At 38.3% G+C, this 26,000-nt stretch overlaps 2 protein-coding genes across 17 annotated transcripts in view; one reads left to right on the top strand and one right to left on the bottom strand.

Moving 5' to 3' along the window:
• LOC105060427 (protein ABCI12, chloroplastic) lies at positions 1-21,046 on the top strand. Of its 10 annotated transcripts, XM_073260752.1 has the most exons (9): positions 2-448; positions 13,029-13,145; positions 13,715-13,781; positions 13,860-13,951; positions 15,430-15,594; positions 15,778-15,853; positions 19,337-19,401; positions 20,305-20,475; positions 20,614-21,046. In XM_073260752.1, the coding sequence occupies exons 1-8, from the start codon at positions 95-97 to the stop codon at positions 20,455-20,457; spliced, it is 1,089 nt and encodes a 362-aa protein (XP_073116853.1). In that variant the 5' UTR covers positions 2-94; the 3' UTR covers positions 20,458-20,475; positions 20,614-21,046. The 10 variants fall into 10 exon arrangements, 9 of the variants coding, with proteins under 9 accessions (XP_073116855.1, XP_073116853.1, XP_010942414.1 ...); XM_073260754.1 differs by lacking the exon at positions 13,029-13,145 and having other exon boundaries at positions 1-448; XR_834427.4 differs by lacking the exon at positions 20,614-21,046 and adding an exon at positions 20,003-20,125 and having other exon boundaries at positions 13,715-13,951; positions 20,305-20,438.
• Positions 21,047-24,246: 3,200 nt separating this feature from the next.
• LOC105060429 (branched-chain-amino-acid aminotransferase-like protein 2) overlaps positions 24,247-26,000 on the bottom strand; it is a 41,068-nt gene continuing 39,314 nt past the window's right edge. For 5 of the 7 annotated variants that reach the window (XM_073260697.1, XM_029260542.2, XM_073260696.1 and 2 more), the window contains one exon: positions 24,247-24,727. In XM_073260697.1, coding sequence (XP_073116798.1) covers positions 24,602-24,727 — 126 coding nt within the window. In that variant the 3' untranslated portion in view covers positions 24,247-24,601. The remainder of the gene's footprint in view (positions 24,728-26,000) is intronic. The other 2 variants (XR_834428.3, XR_834430.3) reach the window with 2 other exon arrangements.

The following is a 26,000-nucleotide window of genomic DNA, read 5'->3' as shown; positions in this document are numbered from 1 at the left end:
TTTTTTTCTCTCTCCGGTCGGCTTCTAGTCTTCCCCTTGTCCGTGAGATATAAAAGCTTGCAATTACTCCTACACCTGCCCCCTCGCCGGGCTTATGACATTCCAACTCCTTTCCTCCTCCTCTCTCCTCTCCTCTTCGATCCCAACCCTCGGCTCCCATCTTCCTCCCCCAAATTCTCTTCATTTCCTGCAACCATCTCGTCCGAATCCAAGACTTCTTCGGTCTCCATGGAAAGGAGGAACTCTCAGGCCAGCCCAGACGAAAATCTCCATAACTTGTTTGGCGGCCGAACGCGGGGGAGCGGCGAGGTGGGCGTCATGGATTCCTCGTCGAGTGTCTCCAGAGAAGATTCTGAGGCTCATTTCGGGCGCCACTTCCAGCCCCATCTGCCAGTTCATCGAGTCTCCCCACACTTTCCTGCACTCCATCGACCCGCGGATCAAATTGGTATCTTGTTTATGTTTCCTCTTAGTTGGATGAAATACTTGACCGTTGCTTGACCTGCTTCAGGTTATCGGCTTTCTGTTTCAATTTGTCATTCGAACAAACATGTCGTCTGCAAACTTTTCTTTTCCTAATCCGAAATGGCTTATGTGAAGCATAGTTTCTTACACGCATAGGAGGATGACTTTAATGCACTAAATTGCCGAGTTTTAGCTATAACCAGATTTACAAGGATTGTTCCCTCAATATGAGACGTAATGATGGTGGCAGTATGATTTGTCGAATTTTGAGAACATTTCATGACAGTCTTTTGATCAAATGTCAAGAGTCAAGATACTCGGTGCTATGTTCTGGGTGATGGCAACTTTGTTGGACAAGAGGAAACTATGGTGAAACCTAAGACAAATAGAGAGACCTTTCGTACTGGTCATGTAATTTAAGCTTCTTTTTCCAGTGTTCCAATTTTACTTGGAAACAATCTGGGCAATGAGGACTGGGATCATGGCTTGATATAGAGAATGTTATTCGGTATTTCGGTGCATATTGTAAGCCAAAGAGCTAGGTTTAAGTACAATTCCCAAATGAAATTTGTCTATCTAATCTTAAAATATTCTTGATTAAGCTCGCAAGATGAATGTTACATATTTGCGAAAGGTGCATTGTTACAAGATAGGGGGGCAAACCCAAATGGTTTGGAAGTGGGTGAATTCTATCCAACTAGGAAGGAGCTTGTCAATGAGTTGACTATGGACCTTTGACTTGACCACCCATCACTCTTGTTCCTCATGAGAATGACTCTTTCTCCTCAACTATCATATTTGAAACTTCAAAGCCCATTTGTTTGCATTTGACATTGATATGCACACCTATTTGTTGATTCAGTTTTGATGCATGGGAGGCAGGGTTGACTAAAGTTCTCAAGTATACCTTTTGTTTGGATATAAGAGTTTGAAGTACGTTAGGATTATACATGGCAGCCTGGTAATAATAGTAATAATAGTCAAAGTTTGTCTTTTACTGAAGTTCTAATGCCAATGTAGTTAGTCTTGTAGTTGGAGTTTTTCATGTGCTAGTTCAGAGTGAAAGGGATCACTCTACATATGAACTATATATATGTGCCTTACTTGTGCGAACAAAGAGATCATGGCAACTAGTTTCTTTTCCTCACAAATTTAAATACTTTGCTTGGTCATGATACTGAGTGTTTGTCTCCTTTCTTTCCTTAATCCCTACTTGAGTTTGTCTCTTTCCTCAGTGCGCTGCAGTGAATTCAAGTGTGTTGTTACAGAGCTGAGCAAAGAGCTAGCTGCTTGTTGAGTGGGAGCTGGGTTCTGGGAAAGAAATCATTTAGTTAGTTTACTGTGTATAGATAGGACTTTGATGTTTTAAGGACGTAGAAAAACTGCAAGGCGGCTGACTTTCTAGCTTTATAAGACTGATTGACTTTGCATCCAAACAATGTCTTGTTGGACATGCCAATATGGGAAAAGGTTTTTCTCATACCTCAGTGTTGTTAAGAAAACTAATGAATAAAATTTATTTTTGCTATTGATGGTAAAAAAGTCTTTTGGGTATCCAACAATACTGGGCAACAGTCCCACCAAAATGATTTTAGAAAACTTATCTACAAAGCTTTGCAAAATTCAAAATTCATGAAAGCAGTCAGACTGGTGGTTATCAGAAGAGTAAGGAGGTTGCTCAAGGAGTGGTATAATGCAGCAGGACCAAAGGCTCGGAAGTGAGAGAGAGAGAGTTTTCAAGAGGTTGAACATCATATTTTAGAGGTTTGCAGTATCTGGCAGTGTGAGAAAAGGGTGGTACTCATGTGAGCTTGGGTATAGAAGATTGTAGGCAATTTTGGTTGGGTTGGTTGTCTTGTGTAGTTCTGTTTTTCACCCTTTTCTTTTCTTTTTTGTGTTCTCTTTATTTCATTACCTTAATGAAATTTGTTAGGATCTTTTGTGCCTGACCCTTCTAAGAAAAAAAAAATCAGAGTGTAATATCTCATTTTATTATCTGATGATAATATGAATACAACAACCTTCTTAGCAGATCTGAATTGCAAATATAAACCAAAAATAAATTATAAATATAACCAAATCTATGTCATAAATTCTCTTTTCTCTTAAGCTATTTGGAACCTAATGTTACAATGTTTCCAGACCTTTGCAAACCCTGCAAAGTCTTAGGTTGCCTATACTCTATAGAATATGCTTCTCAACATTTTAATAAATGAAGAAATAACAAAAAATAAAAGAGCATTGATAGTTTTTCTGTACAATGAATCAGGCCTTGTAAATTATTTTCATTTTGAACTTTGAAATTGATCCAAATTTCAAACTGCTTCTAGTCCAAACTGAAACATTTTGGTTTCACTTTGCTTCAGGCAGATGTTCAAGCCAAGTGATTTGGTTTGAAGCATGGACTTTGAGGCTGAAGTAGTCAGGCAGGGTCATTGTCAGTTTTATTAACCCAACGTTTACCTTTTTTGGTATTTTCTCTTGTCTTATACCACTGGTGATACACACCTTTTGGTTAAAAGGTACACTTAGAGGGGGATATGTTTCCGCTTCTTTTGGTTTTTTTTCTTTTTCTGCTCTCACTTTCTTCCGTTAATCTCTTTACTATACTTTTATGGAGTTCTTGACCCAGACCATCACCCTTCTTTGACTCTTCATCACCAAAAGCGGAGAGAGCAATGCCATCCCTCTTCTCTTTAGATCTTTTTCTCTTTAAATATGCAAACCTACTTTCTGCTTCTTTTTTTATGGACCTTGCTTATTGCTTTCCATAGTCCCAGGAACTAGCAGAAAAAATCCCAAGATGACTCTATACCATAGATCAATGTTAGAACAATTACATTTTATCAGATGATTGTTGTTATCTTTTTATTGATGGATCATTAAATGCTAAATATTTAAATACTTTTTTGTTATTGTTAATTTCTGTGAGATGTTTAGTTGCTGCCTAAGATACAGTATGCTGGGTTTATTAGGATTTGAACTCAAAGTTTAGTACTATATCTATAAAGGCTTATATATAATTCCAATCTTGGTGTGCATCTTTTGAATTTCTGCATCTTTTGGATTTATTGATGAACATTTAGTGCACGGAACTGTCTTGTTTTAGATGTTGGAGTGACTTCATGAAACCATTTTCAATTATTCTTAAGTATTTTTGTTTTTACTGTATGGATATCCAATATAGTTCATACTTTATGGAATTATATTTTGATATGCAATTACCCATCTTAAGAAGTCATCCTTTTGGACTCCATTGATGGTATGGTGAATGCTTGCTTTTCTAGGGATTTCATGAAACCATTTTCGATTCTTCTTCAGTATTTTTATATTTACTATATGTGTATATCCAATATAGTTAATCATTTATGGAATTACATTTTGATGCCCATCTTAAGAAGGCATCATTTTAGGCTCTATTACGGCAGAATTTTGTCTCGAGGTCGGATTGACTGGAGTTACATGGCAGCGGCAGGTTGGCGACGGTAGGACCTGCGAGAAAAGTCTTTGATCGGAGGTGGCTTCAACGGATCTTATTTATAGGCAGAGGCTAAAGAGCCTTGAGGTGGAAAGAGAATCGGGCGATTATCCTTGTTTATCGGACGAAATTTGGCTGTTATCCTTTCTTTATCTGGAGAGATTTATTTATTATTTCTTCCTTACTTGCTCTGCAACCAGTTGTCATGTTATGGTCATTTGAATTTTGAAAGAGATACAGAATTTTCAGATCAGGTCGGGTCCGATAAGGGAGACCTAGGATCGGCCGAGGATCGAGTCCGTAGCCAAGTAAGGCTCGGAGTTACTGAGGTAAGCGAATCAGGAGGGGCTGATCGAGTCTGGGGTACTCATATGCCTCATGTCTTCGACTAGTACGAAATCACCCCCAACATAAGTCTGACTACCCTCGAGTCTGAGTCAGACTTATGTTGGGGGTGATTTCATACTAATCGAAGACGTGAGGCATATGAGTACCCTAGCCTCGATCAGTCCCTCCTGATTCGCTTACCTCGATAACTCCGACCTTTGCTTGGTTACGGATCCGATCCTAGATCGATCCTAGATCCCCCTTGTCGGACCTGATCTGAAAATTCTATCTCTTTCAAAATTCCAATGACCATGACATGATAGTTGGCCGTAGAGCAGATAAGGAAGAAATAACAAATAAATCTCTCCAGATAAGGGAAGGATAATGATCAAATTTCGTCCGATAAGTCAAGGCTAACCGCCGATTCTCCTTCTTCCTCAAGGCTCTTCAGCCTCTGTCTATAAATAAAAACCCATAGGGAACCCCTAAAGTATGAAATCTTCTCTCTCCCAATACGCTCACTCCTTCCCTCTGTTGTCCAGAATTCTGACTTGAGCATCGGAGGATCTTCGTCGGAGCCACCTCCGGTCGGAGACTTTTTTTTGCAGGTCTTTCGGCCGCCGACCTGCCCTGCCGTCCAACTCCAGTCAATCCGACCTCGAGACGAAATTCTGCCACAACAGAATGGCACTAGAGGAAGGGTCCAGGCCCTTTTATAGGAGGAAGCAAATATTTAATAGGAGTTTCATCGCACTATTCCAATATTGACCGAATCTGATCATCCGCAGAATGGCCAAATATAAATCAGGACCGACCATCTGCAGATCAGTCGATGTCGATCAAATCTGACCACCTTCAAATCGGCCATATACCAATCAGATCAGATCAGTTAATGGCCATCTGGGACTATCCTAGTCGGGCTCAAAATGGGAGGGCTCCAGATAGGGAAGGAGATCATAACTTTTAGATAAAGAAGATTATGGAAATTTCTCAATTCTTGAATCATTTTTGCTTCTTTGTTTCCATTCAAAATTTTAAATTTGAATTTATAGCAGGATCCAGATAAGAAAAGAGGGTCTAAACGAGGATCTGACCAACATCTAGATAAAAAAGGAGGATCCAAACAAGGAAGCAAGGACATTCTAAGAGAACGGGCTCAAGAGGGAGAGATGCCAATGATTTAGAAACCTTTACGGTAAAAGGCTCTTAGGCCCTCATTTATTATTCCATATTATTTTTTTTTTTTGTAGGATCATGAATCCTTGAGCACATGAGCCGAGGTGAAATTCAAGGTCGAGCCAAAATGAAACTGAGTTAGGATGAAGCTCCAGCCTGAGCCAAGACTACGACCAAGCCGAGGCTACGGTCCTCTCCCCATAAGAGACTTTGAAGTCTCCTCCACTCGCACCTCGACCAGGTGTTGATCTCCTTTAGATTTGTGATCGAAAGTACCAAGGCAGCCCCGAATGGCCCTGAAGTTCCCCTATGGAGGTGCCGATCTTCACCTCTGGTGCACCCACGCATGATTTCGGACGACACCAGGGCCACCTATGCATGGTCCCCCGCGGGCGGCCACGCTTCTCTTGCGCGTACAAGCAGCCCTGAAGCAGATCCAACTGAAGGAGATCCCTTGCGAGCACCCACAAGCAAGATTTGACCTCCGACAATGCCGAAGCTATCCACTCAGTATCGTAGGATTTGCCCTCATTATAGAGCACCTCAGCATCTTTTGTTGCCTTCATACCGCATATACCAGGAGGTCATTGATGTACGGAATGTCGCACTATCCTGCAACCCTTGAACCTGGTGCATGCAATGATTTCCACCCCTTATGTCACCCCTTAACAGGCGATGTAAAAAAAAAAGAGAAGAGAAGAAGGGAGAGAGAGAAAGGAATAAGGGGTAGTGGGGTGGGGACGGGGCGAGGACCCCGCATGGGATGTTGGGGGGAACCCCAACCATCCTGCCTCGCCACCCCACCACGTGCGCTTGCCTTGCACATCGGACGGCCTCGAAGCCCTCCTATGCATCCGGCTTTCATCGGTCTCTTCAAGCTCTCAAATCCGAGCTCGCTGGATCCGAGTCATTCGAGCTCCCCCTACTTGTATCCCCCCTATTAGCGTCGAACTCACCGAATATGTTGGAGGGTGATATATTGGCTGCGTTAAAGAGATCATGGGCCAGGCCATTCACCAGCTTGGGTAGCACCACTCTGCCCTTGTTATCTCCACCAAGATCTTTTGACTCTGCTTCGGCCTTAACACGCTGACGCACAGACGCCTTGGGTTCATCGTCTCTGATCTTGCCACCATGAGGGCGAAGGTGCTTGGTGTCAGGACCCGCAATGACGCCAACGCCCCTGTTGCCTTCTTCCATTGCTATCACTGCCATTTTCTCGGAGACGTCCTCTGTCTTTTCTCCTCAATCGACGCCACCACGACCTCGAAGCCACATTTCATGGTCAACTCCATCAAATTCTTCCAACAGCCTGACTCCTTGGATTTCTTCAAAAGATGGTTTTGATGACCCCCAGATCAAAAAGCTCGTATCCTGGCATCCCAAATGGCTCTCCCTAGATATGGAGAAGAGGCTGGCCCCCAAGTTTCGAGCCTTATGGGATCTCAGCTTCTCCTAATCCGACATCATCCACATCACGCTCTCAAACGCCTCCATCCTCCATCTCAGGCTCGACACCAAGCTTCTTCCTGAGATCGAGCTGTGGAGAAGTCTCTTCGGATCGAACGATGTCCTGATGAAGTTCCATAAGAGGAGACTTCGGCTCAAGATCTGCTGTACTGGTACCGGAGCCCGTACTGACACTCGGCCGGTACGATACGGTATGCTCCGACGTACCGACCGACACACGGTACGCTCCGACGTACCGGTTCGGTACCGGTATAATTTTTTTTTGTTTCTTTTTTTTGGGTCTCCAAATTATTAATTCATAAATACAACATCAAAATTATATTATCTTGCAAATTATTGACATATTTGGATTTAATTTTTGAGTTCGATAGCGGTACAGGGACTCTTGATCTAAAATTTTAAATATATATTTATTTATATTTTATTACAACTATATCATCCTAAATTAAAAAGAAAATATATAAATGTGCATTAAAATGAATCTAAATTTTTAAAGTACAAAGTATAAAAAATGATATACTAACCTCAAGATCTGCTCTGCATTTAATATTTCGTCGAGTGTCTGTAATACTCGTAGATATCTGGATCATTGGCATAATCTGGAGGAATATCAGTCTAACCCTCTAACCAAGATACACTGTACTCCTGAATATTCATCCCATAAGGCATCCTCTCTGTATTGTAAGACATCTCAGATCTCTCACTCAAACTCTGGCTCTGAGAAGTATCTTTGGAATGATGGTATGGCTGTGGAGGAGCCCATTCGAATATGTCGGTAGCAAAATATGATCCATAAGATGCTCCAGGCTGTATAGGATAGTAACTACTAGAAGACGATGCCTCGGATGCACCATATATATATGGATCATAAGGTGGCTGCAGATAATAGGATTTATAATGCGAGGATGATCCAGATACATCCATGGACTCTATTCTATGTACAAGATCGTCTGCAGCTGCATCCTGTGTTGGACGACCTCTAGGAGCCCGTCGTTTAGATGAAATCGGCTCTCTATGGTCTATACCGACTCGTCCACCATGGTCCCTATCTTATGTGGCATGTATAAACTAGGACTCACCAGTGAATCGAATATCATCCTACGATTGTGTCTCATAAATAGTGATCTCCTGTCCTCCAATTTCTTCCTGATCATCAGATCCATGACTACTACTATCAGTATCATCATCACTCTCCCTGGTCTTCGAATCTGAGCCAGATAGCTCCTGTACTCTCTAGAGTGATGCACGTACAACTGTCTTTTCTTTTTCTCCCTTGTGCCCCTTTATGATTGAGTTTCCTGTGATTGGGAGGATGGATGTTTTTTTGTGGACTGCCTACCTCGTTTAAATATCTGTTGCTCAAACCTCTGCGAGGACGTATCGGACATCGAGTCATGTGATGAATGAGTCTCTTGTATCATCTCAGGCTGTGGCTGATCAGCTACAACTTTATGTGAAATATTTTTTTTTATTCATTGTCTTGGATCCACCCTGATCTCTCTAGCTGCCACACTGATTGGTCATGGAGAAGACCTCAACTCATCAAGCTCTGGCTCCTGCTGCTGACCTGCAAGCCATTCGATGATCGGATCGTCGTCCTCGTCAGCATAATCATCTAGTATCGGATCAGTGTACTTCAGTTGTACTTCTTTCTGAATATATTTTAGCCTCAATTTCAGATTATAGTGAACATATACAAGATCATTGAGGTGCTTTTGTGTCAGACGATTTTTTTGTTTGCTATAGATAAGGGCGAAAGTCGATCAATTGCGCTCACCGCCACTAGCAGAGACTATCTGGGAAAGAATGCGGACAGCCACAACTCAAATATTTTGCAGACATTCCAAAATGAATCTACCATTCAACTGTAAAAGCAAAATTACATATCAAATTTTATGATATTATTAGGCATTTGATGTCAATCTATGCTGCTTATTATTGATATATAATTATCTGAATTTATCTGCTTTTTGCTTACGACAGCTGATGGGACTCCAAAGCTGTCTGATCCCTCTCTAAACTATTTCGTCTGTAAAAAAAATATATTTATTAAATTTATAAATATATCGTTGAGTACAGATCGAATTCAGTTGAATAATCATATCTGTTTTAAACTAGCATACTTCTTGCAGACACAACGATGTAATATCTGAATCGGACACTGTCTTATATATCACATTACGAAGAGCAGCAAGAAGCTCGTTATCCATATCTATCCCAGAAATGGTATACTGAAATTTCGGATTCAAATATTAAGCTGCAGATAAATTTCATAATTAATTAAGTATAATTTTACAAGTATAAGAAAAAAATATTTTAAAATATTTTTGAATCCGTGCTTACCGGTTAGATACAAATCTCTACCCATTTGATAGTCCTAATGGCGCTCAATGATGTTAATGAATTTTTGAGCATGCTTCGGATCATTCTCACTGATCTGTTTCTTTGTCCTCTCTATCATGTAATATAAGAAGCCCATTTGGGGGTATCTTTCACTATCCACGGTGCGAAGCACCTCATATAATGGCTTAATAGTCTCCACTATCTTCTCAGCCCACTGTCAGAATGACTGACTCGTCATCAAGTTCTCCACGTGACTTCCATCAGTGCCAGCCTTCGCATATCTGCTCTCCTGCCATTCGGTACTGACAAACATCTGACGTAAGGCTGCTTTCTTCTGAAGAAGACTATCAAGTGGTATGTAGTTAGTAACAAATCGTGTGATACTTGATTTTAAAATCTCTCCCCAGTATACGTCCGCATCAATGAAAGAATCTATGTGTGATTGTAAATGAATCTAGTAATAGTCTGGACAATCTCCACTACCTGCTACATCCTACGAATCTTCTCAATATCCATCAATATAAGATCAATGCAATGTACAGCATATAAGGTCCAGTATATCTGCAGTTGCTGCTCCATCAGCAACTCTCCGACAGCCTTATATTGTGGTCCATTATCTGTGATGATCTGCACGACATACTGCTCATCCTCTGAATCAATCATCTTCTCCATCAGATCAAGGATATATGTGGCATTATGCATCTTATCTGAAACATCAATTGATTTGTGAAAAAATATTTTTCCATTACAGTATGTCAAAAAATTAATGATGCTCCGTCTAGTAGGACCGGTCTAACCATCACATATCACTATCAGCCCGTATGTAGGCCATTTATTCTTGTAAGAAGCAATCCATCTCTGCAGATCCTCTTTGTTACTGTCAAGAAGCTGACTATAGATGTCCTTAGGTCCTGACGGATCTAAACCCTGGCCAGCAGCCTTTATGGCTGAAATGACAGATCGATAGTAAGAATTGCCTGCTGCATTGCTGGAATATGGCTGAAATGAAACCATGATCCAATAGCTCGCCACATATCTTTCTTCTTATTCTTTTTTACCATAATGTCAATCCTCTATTGCTTTGAATCTTTGCTGAAAAAAGTATGTGGATCCAAATCATGGTGGTTCCTACTGGAATATCTCTGGAGGATCTCCTCCTACTGCCAAAAGCTCCCAACAAAGATGACATGCTGTGTTTGCTCCCTCTATCATCGGACTCTTTGATTGAAGTAGTCCTCCTGAACTCGAATTCTCCCTCATCGGTCGTTGATCCAGATTTTGATTCGTAGCATGATGGTCCAAATCGCTCTCTATACCTGGCCATCTCCTCCTGTCGGTACTAATAAGCCAACTCATCTGAATGATAGCCTCAATCTGTGCCTCCTCATCATCTGGAGCAGAAGTCTCCTCTGACTCTCTAGAGTGATAAGAAGGTGGCTCTGCAGTTCGACGGTCCACTTTCGTTCTTTTCTGCTTTGCTCTTTCCTTCATTGCTTTCGAATCAGCGAAGTACTTTTTCATCAACTGTCGAATCTCCTGTGGGCATTTTTGACACATGGATACATCAGGATAACCATCAGTTAGATATTGCTTCAACCTAGTCACCCCTCCTCCCTTGAACTTTGTGTTACACTATTTGCATCTCCAATGATGCCGAGCCGAGAGCATCTCGTCATGATTCCAACTAATATCATACTATGAATCTTTCTTCTTACTTATTTCTGTAAGTATAACAAAACACGATAATTTAATAATTATTAAAAAAATATTATATATAAATTCAAAAAAAATTTACTAATAATTTTAAAACTCATAAATTAAAAAAATATATTATATGCTTCAAATATTGATAATATTTTTTTATTTAAATAATTATAAAAATATTTTTTAATTTTAAAAATTTTTAAAAAAATTCGAGGTTAGATTTAAGTAGCTTGAATCATTCTAAACATGATTCTGAAACTCTGATTTTTTATTTTTTGAATTTATTTTTTAATAATTTTTTATGAATAAATATATATAAATATTTAAAAAATATATAATTAATGAAAATCAACAATTTTAGTGTCATCATGGAGATTTTTCAAAGATCTATCACATATGATCAAATCATACCAAAATCACAAAATTTTGGCATAATTTTCTTATTTTCATACTTTTTCGTTCTTATCCTTTTTTTAATAATAAAAACGTAAAAAATAAAATATTTACTAAAAAAATAATACATTACCTTATTTTCGGTCAAAATCAGTATCTTCTCGAACTAATACTGCAATTTGATGGAATTTTTTCTCTTTTTCTAATTTTTTCAACATCTCGTAAGAGTCTCAGGCGAGGAATGCTCTCTCGGGAGTTCTCTGAGAGAGCTCTCGAGTCTCTCAGACAACCCACCTGGGCTGTCACTAAAAGACAGCCCAGGCCCCACCCCACACCCCCCTCCACACCCCCCACTCCCCCACGTGAAGGGTGTCGGTACGGTTCGGTTCAATGCTGAACCATACCGGTCCATACCGTCCGATTTTGGTCGGTATGGCACTGAATCGTGCCGAATCGCCTGGTTCGGTGCGGTTCGGAGCTGTTTTTCGGAGAAAATGGTCGAACCAGATTAGCTGGCCGTAGGTCCGGTTCGGTATGCCCCGTATCGGGCGGTTCGGCCTGGTGCGGCATTCCTTGCTTCAGCTTCTCTCTTGCAGCATGGAAAAGTGTGTCCTCTTGAACCTATCAGTCCTGTGAGATTGCGAGAGAGCAAGATCTCTGTCATCTTATAGGTTAACTGATCTGATCTGATTGACATATGGCCGATTTGAAGGTAGTCAGATTTGATCGACATCGGCTGATTTGCAAATGGTCAGTCCTGATTATATTTGGCCATTCTGCGGATGATTAGATTCAGTCGATGTTGGAATAGTATGATGAAACTCTTCCCATTGAATATTTGCTCCTTCCTACAAAGGGGCCTGGGCTCTTCCTTTAGTATCTTTTTGTTGTGGTAGAATTTTGTCTCGAGGTCGGATTCACTGGAGTTGGGCGGCGGCAAGTCGGCAACGGCAGGACCTATAAGAAGTCTTCGACCGGACATGGCTTCGGCGGAGATCCTTCGACGCTCAAGTCAGAATTCTGGACAATAGAGGGAAGGAGCGAGCATGTTGGGAAAGAGAAGATTTTATACCTTGGGGGTCTCCTATAGGTCTTTATTTATGGACAGAGCTTGAAGAGCCTTGAGGAGGAAGAAGAATCAGGCGGTTAGTCTTGATTTATCAAGCAAAATTTGACCATTATCCTTCTCTTATCTGGAGATTTGTTTGTTATTTCTTCCTTATCTGCTCTGTGGCCTGTTGTTATATCATGATCATTTAAATTTTAAAAGAGACAGAATTTCTAGATCAGGTCGGGTCCTGCAAAGGGGAGACCTAGGATTGGCCGAGGATCGGGTCCGTAGTCAAACAAGGGTCGGAGTTACTGAGGTAAGTGAATTAGAAGGGGCTGACCGAGCCTGGGGTACTCATATGCCCCACGTCTTCGGCTAGTATGAAATCACCCCCAACAGGCTCCATTAACGGTGAGCTTTTCTCATTTTGCTAGATAATATTTCTTGTCCTGGAGGTTACATGCTTTCTTGTTAAATATTGCATTATACATCTAACTGAGAAGTTTCATTTGTTTTCATAATCATGAGAGCTACTACTGCTTGATATCAAGTTTATTTTGTAAATGTTCTTTGATATGCTTGGTGTGGTTTTCTTCTATATAACTTTTTTCACTTCTGCAGGTTTGGCTGTTGGTGCTTGTTGTCTTACCTGCTAGGTCACACATTTACATGCGCTTTGGATTAGTTTTATACCTTTCTATACTGTCAATATGGATTCTTCCAACTCATATTTGGATGGTAAGCTTGATGCTGAATTTACTTGGATCATCACAAGTTTTGTTTTGGTTATCAAACATACAAGTTTGTATATTCAAGTGCATGCAATACTGTGAAATAGATTTTCCTATTTCACAGACACATTGTTATACCTTATTGCTCTTGTCATGTACTAGATGATTTATGGTACACTTCAAAATTCAAATTGTTTGACCTTTCGGATATTGGACAGTTTTTGATTTACTATAATCCCAACTTGTATCGTGAAACTAAAATTGCATCATCTTCCTATGTCAATTCATGGCGCTTTTGACAACGGTGTTGAACCTTATGTAGCCCTAAATCCTAATAATAGCCTTGTTTATTTCATTTAGTTGTGGGCCAGCTGGTCCAATTGGTCATCCGCATATATCTGTAAAATACATGCATACTTTGATGGATGTATCGTGTGTTGCTGTATCAAGTTTTTGAAGATTGTTGTTACATATTCTTCTCAGTTTCTTACACAACATTCCCTTCACATGCACACTTTATTTAAATTTCAGCTCAAGTTTTTTAAGTAGTTAAGTGAAATACTTTCTTCTTTGCAGGACCAACTAAGAAGAGTGGCTTTGCTTTCAGGGATCTTGTTTATCATGCTGGGATTTGGTTCCGATGGTGTTCCTCCACTTGTCCAGTTAAGAACTCCTCCTGCATCTGTTTCTGGATTGTCATGTCTTCCCTCGTCTTTAGCAGGTTATTCATATACAATCATGAAGTTAGGACCATTGCAATTCACAAGGAAAGGCTTGTCAGTGGCGAGTACATCTGCCTGTTTAACTTTTACGGTATGTTCCCTTTCTTCTCACATACAATTTTGCAACATGATTTCCCTTTGCATCTTTTTGACACATCCTCTTAGCTAATTTTTTATATGACTATCTTCAGCCTTTGCTTCCTTTACCATAATGGCATGATCAAGAAGACTTCCCATCAATTTAGGTTTGGGTTCTTTTCACTAAGAACCACCTCTGATGCCATGATGGCTTCTTTGTATATTTTTGGACCAGTGCTATCCGTCTGATAAATGCTTGCTTATTCTCTTTGTGGATCTTTTAGTCTAATTTGTAATCCTCTTGTCTAGACGATGGCTGCAATTGCATTATGAAACCTTTTGAATCATTTCTTATCATTATACTTGGATTTGTATTCATTATAAAGACCTATTAGATTTTACTCTGTAACTTTTACCCACATCCTCTTGTAATACCTATTCACAGTTGTAGAGGTAACCTAGATCCCTTGTTAAATAATACTGAGTACAGTCTCACCAGAAAATGGTCATAGTAGGATCCTCTATAAAGGTTGGCTGTACCGATGCCTGGCAGTATGGTACCACTACCATGCCGTTTTGGTCTATTTGGAGCCCTTTTTTTATTTTCAAATTTTGAAGTGAAGTCAGCATGTGGTTTGTTGACTTCAATTCAAAATTCAAAAATAAGAAAAAGGGAGATGGATAAGGAGATCTCACGGTGAAGAGGAAGGAGGAGGAGGAGAGAGAGGGACGGAGGGAGGAAAGGGGAGCGAAGGAATCCTAACCTGCTGAGAGAGAGAGAGAGAGAGAGAGAGAGGGTGGAAGGTTTGGGGGAGAGAGTCGTGAGCAGAGGAAGATGCAGAATAGTTGTAAGGGGGAGGGGATGATTCGTGAGCAAGTTCCAAACCATTTGAGTAGCTGGGAAGGGGGTGGAGGAAGTTTAATAGCTGGTTCAATAGTGAATCATTTGAGTAGCTGGAACCGTGCCGGTCCTCAACTGGTTTGGTTCAGTAGACTCTGAATTGGCTGGTTCAGCATGGTTTGGCAGGCCTTGCTTTGTCATGCGTGTTTTGCACCATGGAGAACTGTGCATCTTTGGATTGTTGCCACATTACCATCTCGAAAATGGATGGCTGTGGCTCATCTCCGCACCCACCATGTTTGGACCCAAAGCAACATGTTTGGCATGCAACACAATGATCTCTATTTTTGAGATGAATGATAGCCGTCCATTTCCAAGATAGGTAACATGGTGGATCCAATGATGCACAACTCTTTGTGATGCAAAATATGCACTACAGAGGATCCGAACTCTGGTCATGGCAGATCCATACCTTCACCTACAGATCTGATAATATTGCTTTCTTTATTACTACTTCCTTCTTCCAGTCTTTGCTAACCAATTATCAAAAGTAGCTGCAGTAATTTATGTATCATTGCTTGTTTTCCTATTTTCACTTTTTAGGTTTTATAGTTACTTTCTTACAATTTTTAAAAACATTTTTTTAATAGATCTTTCAAAGTGCAAGTCTATGCTTGACGACGACTACACCTGAGCAACTTGCATCTGCATTTCGGTGGTTTATGGTTCCATTGACGTTTATAGGTGTTCCAGTAGCTGAGATAATACTTACTCTCCTACTTTCTCTGAGGTTTATCAATCTAGTCTTTGATGAGGCAAGTATCAACGAATAATTGTAGTAAGCAACAGAATATATGGTTTTGGTTAGTAATTCTCTATTTTTCATCTTGATATATGTTGATTGGTTATTGACCAAAGAGAATCTCCAGTGTCATATTTATCTCTTTCAGTAATACAATTGCTTCCTTAAGTGCTGATTTGCTTATTAAATTTGACAGTTTCGAAATGTCGCATTGGGGATTGTAGCACGTCGAATACAATGGCACCAGTTAACAACAATGGAAACATTTGATGGTAAATATACCTAGAATATTTTGTATCTAACTGTTGATTTGCAGAGGATTACTCTTGAGCCAATATGGCCTTGGATGCCACTGAAGAACAACCTTATGTTTTGTTTTTTCTCCTACAAATTCTTGATTTATTTGTACAATTGGAGTTGCAAATGCAAACACATGCAGATATTAAGGAAAAAAAGTGTGTTCTTAATAAAAATATAAGCAAACATTCAGGTCGGATCCCAGCAAATATACTGCAAGTACCCTGTTAAACAGAATATGCAAATGCTATAGTTTTAAAGCTAACACTTGAGATATAACCTCAAGTTATACCTGACAATAGCATAAAGACTAAACAATTTTGATATAAGCCAACTGCTTCTATTGGTGGTTAAAGAAGCAAGTTTTATTTAATATTGAACAGATAGTGGTTGTTAGTATATTATATGCTTTTTTTTGAAAAAGAATCGCAGATTGTACCTTTTAAGATACATTGCAAACAAGACCTCCATTATGTTTTTTTAATTCAATACCTGAATCTTTGCACCAAGAGAAACCAGGTCAGAGGCTAATTTCAGTAATAAAAGGAAATAATTATGATGACAAGACATGGAACCTGCAAGAAATTGTAGATACTGTACTCATAGATCCTGCTGCTGCCTGCTGGTAACTGAATCAACCTTTAATACAACTGATACAATTTTTTTTTTTTTTAAGTGTCAAAGGGAGATGAGACTTGGGTTCATCATTATACAGGTGATCATCCCTTCACCTTACCTGCTAATATACATATGCAACATGATCTTCCGAAAAGCATTTTGGAAGAAGTATAAAATATTCAAAATATGCAAGACTTTGGTACCAAATACATGCGCATAGACAAGACTTTGGACTTAAAATCTAGATTTTTAGCTGTCAGGGTTCCTTTTCTTGTAGACTAAAAGATTCTCTTTCCTAATTATTGGAACTGTATTACACATTAATATTATAGATTGCATGCAACTTTTCCACTACATTGTTATCAATATGTCAAGGAAGAGAAAAACTAGTGAACCAAAATTGCTAGCATATACCACAAATAATAGGTTCTATAAAATAAGTTATAGTCAATTTTCTTGATTCTGTAACATCAAAAAAGTTTGTACATTGTCACATGTGTGGCACAATAATCCAATTAGCGGGGTACAATTTGTAATTATCTGGCAACCACAAGTAGCGACAAATTAAGTGCTACCATTGGGTAACTAAAGGGGCAAATGATTGCATCATGAGATTGGTCATCAAGTTCCAAATATCAGAATATCAGGCCGATTTGGATGTGAAGACATGGTTACAGATGCACCATACTGCAAATGACAGTATACAATATTGCAATCTGCAATTCAACAATATTTTGGTTCTTCAACTTCTCATAGCCACTCAACATATGAGGACCTGAGCAGTGCTTGTTTGGACCCACATAGGTTCTGCATTGGGAAGGTCATGGGTACTTAAGTAGGGCCAAGGACCTTGATTAATAACTTCTGGCTAGCCCTTTTTGGGTGAGAACATATGTCATTACATGATAATTTTTCTGTTTTCCCGCTACTTGTGCACATTTGTAATGACAAGATGATATATGATATCATGAAAACATTGAATAATCTTTTTCTGTGGAGTTTTTCTACCTTACTAGAATAGTGAAAGCAACAATATTTTTTCCTTTCTTCACATCATTGATTTTTGTTAACCTTTCAAATTCCAAGAGCTTGAATACTTTCAAGATTTCCTTGTGTTTTGGATCATCCTAGTCATTATTAACTGGCCATTTCCATTACTATTCTTCTTCTATTGATGATAATTATATTTCTAAGCATTCAGCATTCCAAGTCATGCAGAGAGTAATTCCTTTTTATATATTCTAGGTTCTTTCCAATGGACCCTGTGTTGAGGGTCAATTTTGGAGGATTCCTGCTAGTTTCCTTAAGAGAGAAAAATCATACTGACCAGAGGACATGGTCTTGAGAGAATGGCTCCAAAGAGGTACCAAAAGAACAAGCAAAGAGTCAGAAACAACATTAAAATTTCCTACATTAAAGTAGACAAAGCTTTTCGTCTCTCGATTTATCATTCAATGAAAATGAGAGAGGTCTGGAATTTTGTATCGATGTCCATAAATCTGATGATAACCCACATGGTTCATTGAGAAATCTGCTTCCATATTGTTTTCCATGAATATCTGATTGAATTTAGTGACCATTGGAGAAGGTAACTTTTGAATTTTAGCTAAATCATATCACCAGTGGAAGTCTATCTGATAGAATGTTAATAAGTCATAGAGAGAACAGGTTGCCTTAGAAACTATGACATTACAGGGATAAGAAGAGAACAACTTATGAACACTGAGGGAAAACACCTCAATACGAATTACCCCTCAGTACATACCACCGCCTTTTGAATGCATGATGAAGCCAAAGTGCAGAGAACTGCAGATTATAGATTGGGTTAGGCAGTTTATATTGGATTCAGATTTGGATTGTTAAATGTCTTAATTTCTTTGATGCCTTCAATTTAGCTCATGACTTCATGCACCTTTTATTGATGTGGATGATGACTTATATTTTGGGTTAGTCTTTAGGCGTCGTCCAAGGATGAAATACTGATGATAGAATACTTGCTAGAAACATCTTCTGATGTATTAGTTAAAACAATCATAATGGGTTGTGGTACTTATAAAGGAAGAGCTGAAATATATAACAGAGATAATGTTTACATTCACAAGCATATAGCATGGTTTTGATGTTGCATTCGGGAAAGAAGAAAACAGACAATTTGGAGGATTATTGTTCTGCTGTATGTACAATATACAGTAATGAGCTTTTTGGTACATGGTGAATCAAGGAGGGTGGTGGAGATACATCATCTCATGCTAAAGAGGAGGTATATCTTGCATGCTGATACTTGTGCAGCCAAAAATAGCAAAGGACCAGTTCATTCAGGGCCTTGCTGGTTCGCTGATAGCTGCGGTCAAAGATAGGTTGGCTTTGCCCTTTGCCTGAGATGAAAGTTATCTTAGTTAAGATTTAGATCTTTTACAAAGTCTACTAGTTAGGTGTTTTTTTAGGGAATGTCCAAATTTGAGAGGATTCTAGATTAATTGCGGAGTCCCCAAAAGGCCTCAATTATTATAATTTGTGGGTGGTTAAGCCTCTCTTAAAAGTAGTAATAGTTCTGTCGTTTTTGGTGGTGCTGAGATAATGATGTGTGGAAATTTAACAACTGCAGATTACATTTTGCATATTGTCTTATTTGTGGGATTTTAGTATTGTGGAAGTTATTGTGTTCTGCAGTTCTTAGAAGTAAATATCCTTTTCATGATGATTAGTAGTAGGAACATGTTGTATTTGCGGCTTTGCACACATTTTGTGGCTCACCGGAAACATACCTCAAACTTTGTTGTCTTATGGTTGAACTGAAATACATGCTTATGGTTCTAACTTGTTAAGTCTGATTTGTGTAGTTTGCTTCATGTATGTTCATCGAATCTTCAAGAATATTTTTAGTCATGCCGAGCAGATTTCCAAGGTCAGTTTTCTATTTGAGATCCCTTTCCATTATTGAAATCCATTCAAATATCATTAGCTCCCATAAAATGGTTAGATGTGAAGGTATTTCATGATAAACATTGTTAGTATATTGTAGATTCAGCTATTTTATGTGTTAAAAGCATAATTTGTATTGTAGCAAACTTTTGTGAATTTGTTGTAGATCATAATTTGATACATGACCAGAACTAAGGCATAGAACCAAATCACCACAATACAGAAAAAACAAATTTTTAAGTTGACTAGGAAGAAAATATATTGACTTAAGTGGGGATATTGAATGAAATGCTCTGTTTGCCTAAAAGTTGATCTCTATTTATGAACACTCTATTTTATGTTAGGTTGATAACCGACACAATCATCCTAAGATCATGCTGTCCCCGACATTGACTAATCGGTGATGCTCTTGTGAGACTGATTATCGAAGCAACATCCCCACGGATCATGTGTGATATATATTTGATAATACCTATCTACCTTTTTTCTGGGTCTTAGTTCCTAACATGATTGTTTAATTGAAGCTTGTCTGGTCTTGAGTTATCAACATAAAGGTGACCAGTGGAACTTTTTGATCTTCATAGTGAAATCCAGGCTCATGAGAGACCATCTACTCTTCACCTGTTCTACATCCCACTTGTATGACATGCCTTTTGGAATTTCAAGCAAAAGTGTGACAAATTTCAGTTTCAATTTGTGGATTTTTGGTAATATGGTTTACTGTCTCAAACTGTTTCATATGTCATTCATTAAATTTTGCTGTAAATTACGGATCTGGAAAAATGACGATCTAATGAAGTTAAAAGTTCTCATCTGAAGCTTAGTTCTTTAGCTTGGAATGATGTGTCAACCTTTGTACTTGATCTTTCAAAATTGTCTTTGACAGGCAATGGTTGCTAGAGGTTTTCGTGGTAATAGCAACACACATAAGATATACTTATTTTCTGACTCTTCCCTGGGTATTGGAGATTTCCTCTCCTTGCTGTGCCTTCTTGGTCTCATAGGTGCCACCATCCTGTCAGAACAACTCCTTATTTAATATAGGGTATGTTCTTTGGTAAGTCCTTTACCTATTTTTAGTTAAGATTTATGAATGACTGCAGTTTTACATTGTAATGTATGACTGATTTCAGCTTGCTTTCTTCTTCTTCTTCTTCTTTATTTTTTTTTTATTTTTTTATTTTTTATAAAGCAGATCCCATACACAAAGTGCAATTCTTTCTGGTTTAACATATACCGATTCTGCTGCCAATCCTGCAGCTCATAGTCATTGGCTGACAGTGAGGATATCAACTTTGTACTTATAAACAAAAGAAGAATCTCTTGCACTAGTGGATGACAAAATGTTTGTTCTGATAGATTCTGACCATTTTCCACATTCAGTTGTACGAACTTTCTTTTTTCCTTCTGTGGGAATCTGTATATATTCAATGATGCTCGCAATACTTTAATTTGCACACTGCTGTTCTGTTTGTAACTATCATTTATGCGCTTTACTTTCACCAAGGACCATGTTAATGCTGGTGAATCTGATTGATGAGGTCATTTTTTGTCAGATGTGAACATCCATAGCATGTAGTCCCCTGGTGGGCTTTAATTGTTGCAATCATGTTAGACCACTTTCTGAGTGTACGGTGCAGTTTAGTGCTTCTAATGTATCTAACTTGGGACCTATTGCTCACCGACATAATTTGCTCATATTCATTGCAAAATTCATGGCATTTAGCTTTTGTTCGAGCCATGAGGTGTTGTATTGCAAAATTTAGCTAGATGCTTTCTCTGTGATTTCCCTTTGTCAGCCTGTTCTTTACATGTATAATAAGACAATATTTGATGTAGTTAAGTGCTTCATTTATTTTGTTATAAAGTATTCTTAATGTATTTCTTGAAGTAGAACCACCAGATAATATGTTTGCTTAATTTTACAAAATCTTTTTATCTTCTTTTTGTTGTGATTGCTGCCTCTTAGCTCCTGATTTTGCTGCTGTATCTACCTTAGCTCCAACATCGCTTCGTGCCTTCAGGGTTTTAGAGCCTTTGCTGGATTTTAATTATTTTCTGCTTAATTAGGCTTTAGACACAGTTTTAGGGCTTTATTTCTGATACACGTTTATGTTCTATCTGTGCATCCGTCTGTGTGTGTGAATGTACGTATGAAGCAAGGAATATGTTAAATACTCTACTGATTGCAAGAAGTCTTTCACCTATCTCTTCCCTTTCTTTTTTTTTTTTAAACTCATGTCATCTATTTCTTCTTATGTTCCCTCAATTTGATCTATGTTGTGATCTATAATGATAAGTTTAGATTTAAATCTGAAATTAAATCAGCACCTTTTTTTTTTTTTTTTTTTTGCGAATTACGATGAGAGGAAGCCTGGTCAAAAGTGGGGCTAGCCTGAGATTGAACCTAAGGCGTAGATATCCAATTCACAGGTTACCTTTCCCACTCAACTAGCTGGCGATCTCCCAGAATGTTGAAGTTAGCGTTGCTTCTTTAGTGGTTGTGTCGGTTGGTCCAATGAATTCTATATAATCGACGCTAATGTGCATCAATGTTATATTGCATGCAGGTAGGTACAAACTTACCTGCAAATGCGCGTGCGGATGCATACACAATTCTCATACTCGACAAGGCTTATGTGAAGTACCATAATCTCGTGGGAGTATTTGAACGTGCCATGATGTTACCTATGAATCAAAATTAATCGAATTCTGAGTATGTCCAATGTTTCACATTTAATCTTTATGGAGTAGATCCGCTATAATCGAGTTCCGGAATGATCAAATTGCCAATATGTAATCTTAAATTGTGAGGTCATTATATAGTAGACTAAGTCCAAATCAAGCACATAAAATCCAAATTGTTTTATAAGGTTATTTCATTTTTAATTTTACACATATAACTATCAAAGAGCTTCAAATATTTGTCGTGGATGCATGGTTTTTGAAAGTATTCAAGCAGTTTCAACAATGCAACCTTCAAAGTTTTGTAGGGCAATAGTCCATAAATGCATATGAACATGAGTTTCAAAGATATCTAAGAATTTCAATAATAGAATATCTCTTCCTCGATCCAGTTGACCATTGAAAATAAGACATACAAAGAAAATTATACAATTTTCAAAATTAATATCGGAGAGTGATAGATAGGAGAGGGAGGAAGAGAGTAAGAAGTAACGGGGAAAGGCTCTTCCCTTCCCACTTGGTTCCTCCACACACGCGCACACACACACACACAAGCAGAGAGGCGGGGTTGGGGGGGTGGGGGTGGGGAGCGGTTGGTAAGAGAATGAGAAGTATGAGGCTGACAGGGTGAGAGAGAGAAACAAGCAAGTGGTTGTCAAATGGTGGCAACAGTTGATGGTTTGGCTGGGGAAGAGGAGATAGTAGATGCTCGGGGGCTTTCGACATCCTCCGCTTGTATGACGGGAGAAGGAGAGCTTGACAGTGTTCAGATGGTGGTTTGCCCAATTGACCTAGATTGACTCATAGGCCAAGTCAATGTATATCATTACGATATTTGAATATGAGAAATTCTATCTACTATTTTTGATAGAGAAAAAATGAACCGCTTCATCCAATTGAGTCATCCAATTGAGTCATGTAACGTAATTAATGTGATAGACATTTAATGCAATTTAACTTTTTTCTCAAATTTTTTCTGACCAAAATATTATTCCTTTTTTTTTTTACTCTATTCTGCTTATGCTTGGCTAGGATGTCATAGATAATAACAAAACATCATAACAATCAACAGGATGTTATATAAAATAACAAAATATCATAATAATGATATGATATTATATAACATCCTATTACAATAATTATCAAAAAATAATATTACCAATATAGGATATCCTATCAAGCATGGGATCTCATAACATTATCCGGGATGTCATAGGATTTATAAAAAGCCATATAAAACATCAGAAAGTAATAACAACCTTCTTTCTTTGTTCTATGACATCTTGAGCAATATATATGACTTTCTATATTTTTATATGACTTCTCGATAATTATTTAAAACATCATTATAATCAACAAAATATCATAGAAAATAACAGAATATCATAATAATGATATTACATCCTATTGTATCCTATGAACAGTTATCGAAAAGTAGTATTATTGACACCGGATATCATATTAAGCAAAGGATGTTATAACATTATTCCGAATGTCATAAGATTTATAGGAAATCATACATCAGAAAGTAATAATAATCTTCTGTCTTTATTCTATGATATCCTAAACAATATATATGACTTCATATATCTTTATATGACATTCCGATAATTATTCATATGATGCAAAAGGATGTCATATCATTATCGTAACATCCTATTATTTTATAAGATACTTCGATAATTATTCATAGAATGCAAAAAAATATCATAAGATGCAAAAAGGATGTCATACTACTATCATAACATTCTGTTATTTCTATGACATCCTGTTGATTAGTATGATATCTTGTTATGACATCGTATTGATTGTTATGATATTTTATTAAAAAAAAAATATATTTTGATTAGAGAAAATCTGAGTAAAAAAATTGAACCACGTTAAATGTCTGTTCCATTATTAATTGCGTTGCTTTATGCACTTTTTCTCCACTAGCGGCAGTGGACAAAGAATTCTTATTTAAATATATAGAATTTATATACTTAGTTCCTAATACCGATATAAAAGTGTATCAGATTATATTGTTCTATTCACAGTCCTATTCCTCAGATTCTTGGCACTTACCCTTTCTGAGGTTTCCAGCTCCCTGCCCTAAAAATTATCAGGTGTTCATTGCAATGCCTCAATCAGGACATCTACCATATTTACTAAACTAACACTATGATATTCTTGACGGACAAGCATTTATGACAAGATTTATCAAGTACAAATTTCTACATATTGGCAGACATAATAGTATGGCAGGACAAAAGCAAGTATCAGCCCATGGATACATCTTGGTCAGGAGAGATCCACTACCTTGGATACTGTTGCTGCCATCCACAGAAGGAAAACAAGATACCAACAAGAACTGAGCACGAGTAAGAATATTGATATTAACTTCAAGTTCAAAATGAAGCTAAAGACACCACAGATTTCCACCTTGAGGTAATGTATGCAAACAGAACAGATCAGAAGGAAATGGCTTGAAGCTGAGCTCAGCTCAGTCTTCAGAATGATTACTCCACATTGATAGGTATTGGCACCCCTGATTCAGCAGTGAGGACCCTGTAAGCATCCTGGATTCTTCTAGTCACAGGACCAACTTCTCCATGTCCAATGATGCGGCCATCAATCATGACAACCTGTTGAAAGCAGCGATTGCTAATAATGAATCATCATCCATTCAAAGAACCAGGAATCAGAAAAACAAATGGCGGGACACAGGTAACTCAAATTAATTGAGCTCAGCTGTTACAAGGAAATAGTTTCTTTTTAAAAAAGTTTTTGGTAGTAGCATGGGCTGAAGGCAATAATATCTGAAGGAATTTTTGTGACTGATATGCAACGGAGAGCTAATTATTACTGGTTAAAGCTGTTAGTTCACTAGGAAAGCTCCACGTATTTCAGAAACACATTCTTTTTCAATTTTGATTAACACAGAACTTGATGAAGTTACTTAACAAAGGGACGTGCAAGTTAAAAATGTGCTATAACCCTCTAAATTTGGATGGATAAAGTGACAATCAATTAAGTCATATATAGTCGAACCAGTGATGATGATTGCTATTCTGTTACCCAGCAGCCCAAAACTGGTACGTGTGACATGCTGTGTGCACAGCATGCCAGGTCAACTTCCCCTAGACCAAAAGGTGTTGATCATCTGACTAATTGATCTAAGGACCACCGGTGCAAGTGGTATGGTCTCAAGATAGACGAGATGTGCACCAAAGATATCAAGGGTGGAAGAGCCCTTCTCTTTTGTTTTTGTACTTAAGAAATAAAAGGGTATAGAAATTAAAGGTACATGTTCGATAAAACTGGAATGCTTCAGTGGTGAGGTAAGTGATAGGATAAATTCTTATGACAAATCGGATCCCTACTATGAGAGGTTGCTTTCATTGGGCAAGGCAACACACATGAGGAGCAAGTCGGACCTTCAGTCACCAAGGAATGTCAACAAGCGGCTTGATGATTTTGGCCAGAGAGGGACGGACCAACGACTTCATGGGGTTTGGAAGGACACTTGGGATAAGTGGCACAGTACTACTTTAACAAGTTTGGTAGATAATTTGGCATTCGGAAGGATCTCTGGGATACGTGGCACAGTACTACTTGAACAAGTTTGATAGATAACTTGGTGTCATTGCCTCTTCTTTGATGCCCCTTGTTCCCTTTTATAGATTTTCCTAGATCTTAATATTAAAGGCTTGTTTAGATATTCCTATAAGTTTGGACTGAAAATCCTGCAGGATTTGTGGATCGGGCTGCACATTTAAGCATGCTATCTACTAAACACCTCCCAGCCCAAATTCTATGGGAAGTTTTTTTTTTAAAAAAAAAAAAAAAGATGTATGGACACCATTTTTCCTTCCTGCAGTTCAAAGGCTGAGATTGAGCAGGCCCTTAGAAAATGCA

The sequence above is a fragment of the Elaeis guineensis genome, chromosome 7 (genome assembly GCF_000442705.2).
Source record: "Elaeis guineensis isolate ETL-2024a chromosome 7, EG11, whole genome shotgun sequence".
Lineage (NCBI taxonomy): Eukaryota > Viridiplantae > Streptophyta > Magnoliopsida > Arecales > Arecaceae > Elaeis > Elaeis guineensis.
The sequence above is the reverse complement of the archived record's forward strand: the minus strand, read 5'-3'. Positions and strand labels throughout refer to the sequence as shown.

Excerpts from the sequence above, each read along its gene's own strand:
- LOC105060427 (XM_010944112.4), top strand. The coding sequence starts at position 95 with ATGACATTCCAACTCCTTTCCTCCTCCTCTCTCCTCTCCTCTTCGATC. Across the intron at positions 13,146-13,714 it reads TTCCAACTCATATTTGGATG|GACCAACTAAGAAGAGTGGC; the intron begins GTAAGCTTGATG and ends TCTTCTTTGCAG. Across the intron at positions 13,952-15,429 it reads CTGCCTGTTTAACTTTTACG|ATCTTTCAAAGTGCAAGTCT; the intron begins GTATGTTCCCTT and ends TTTTTTTAATAG.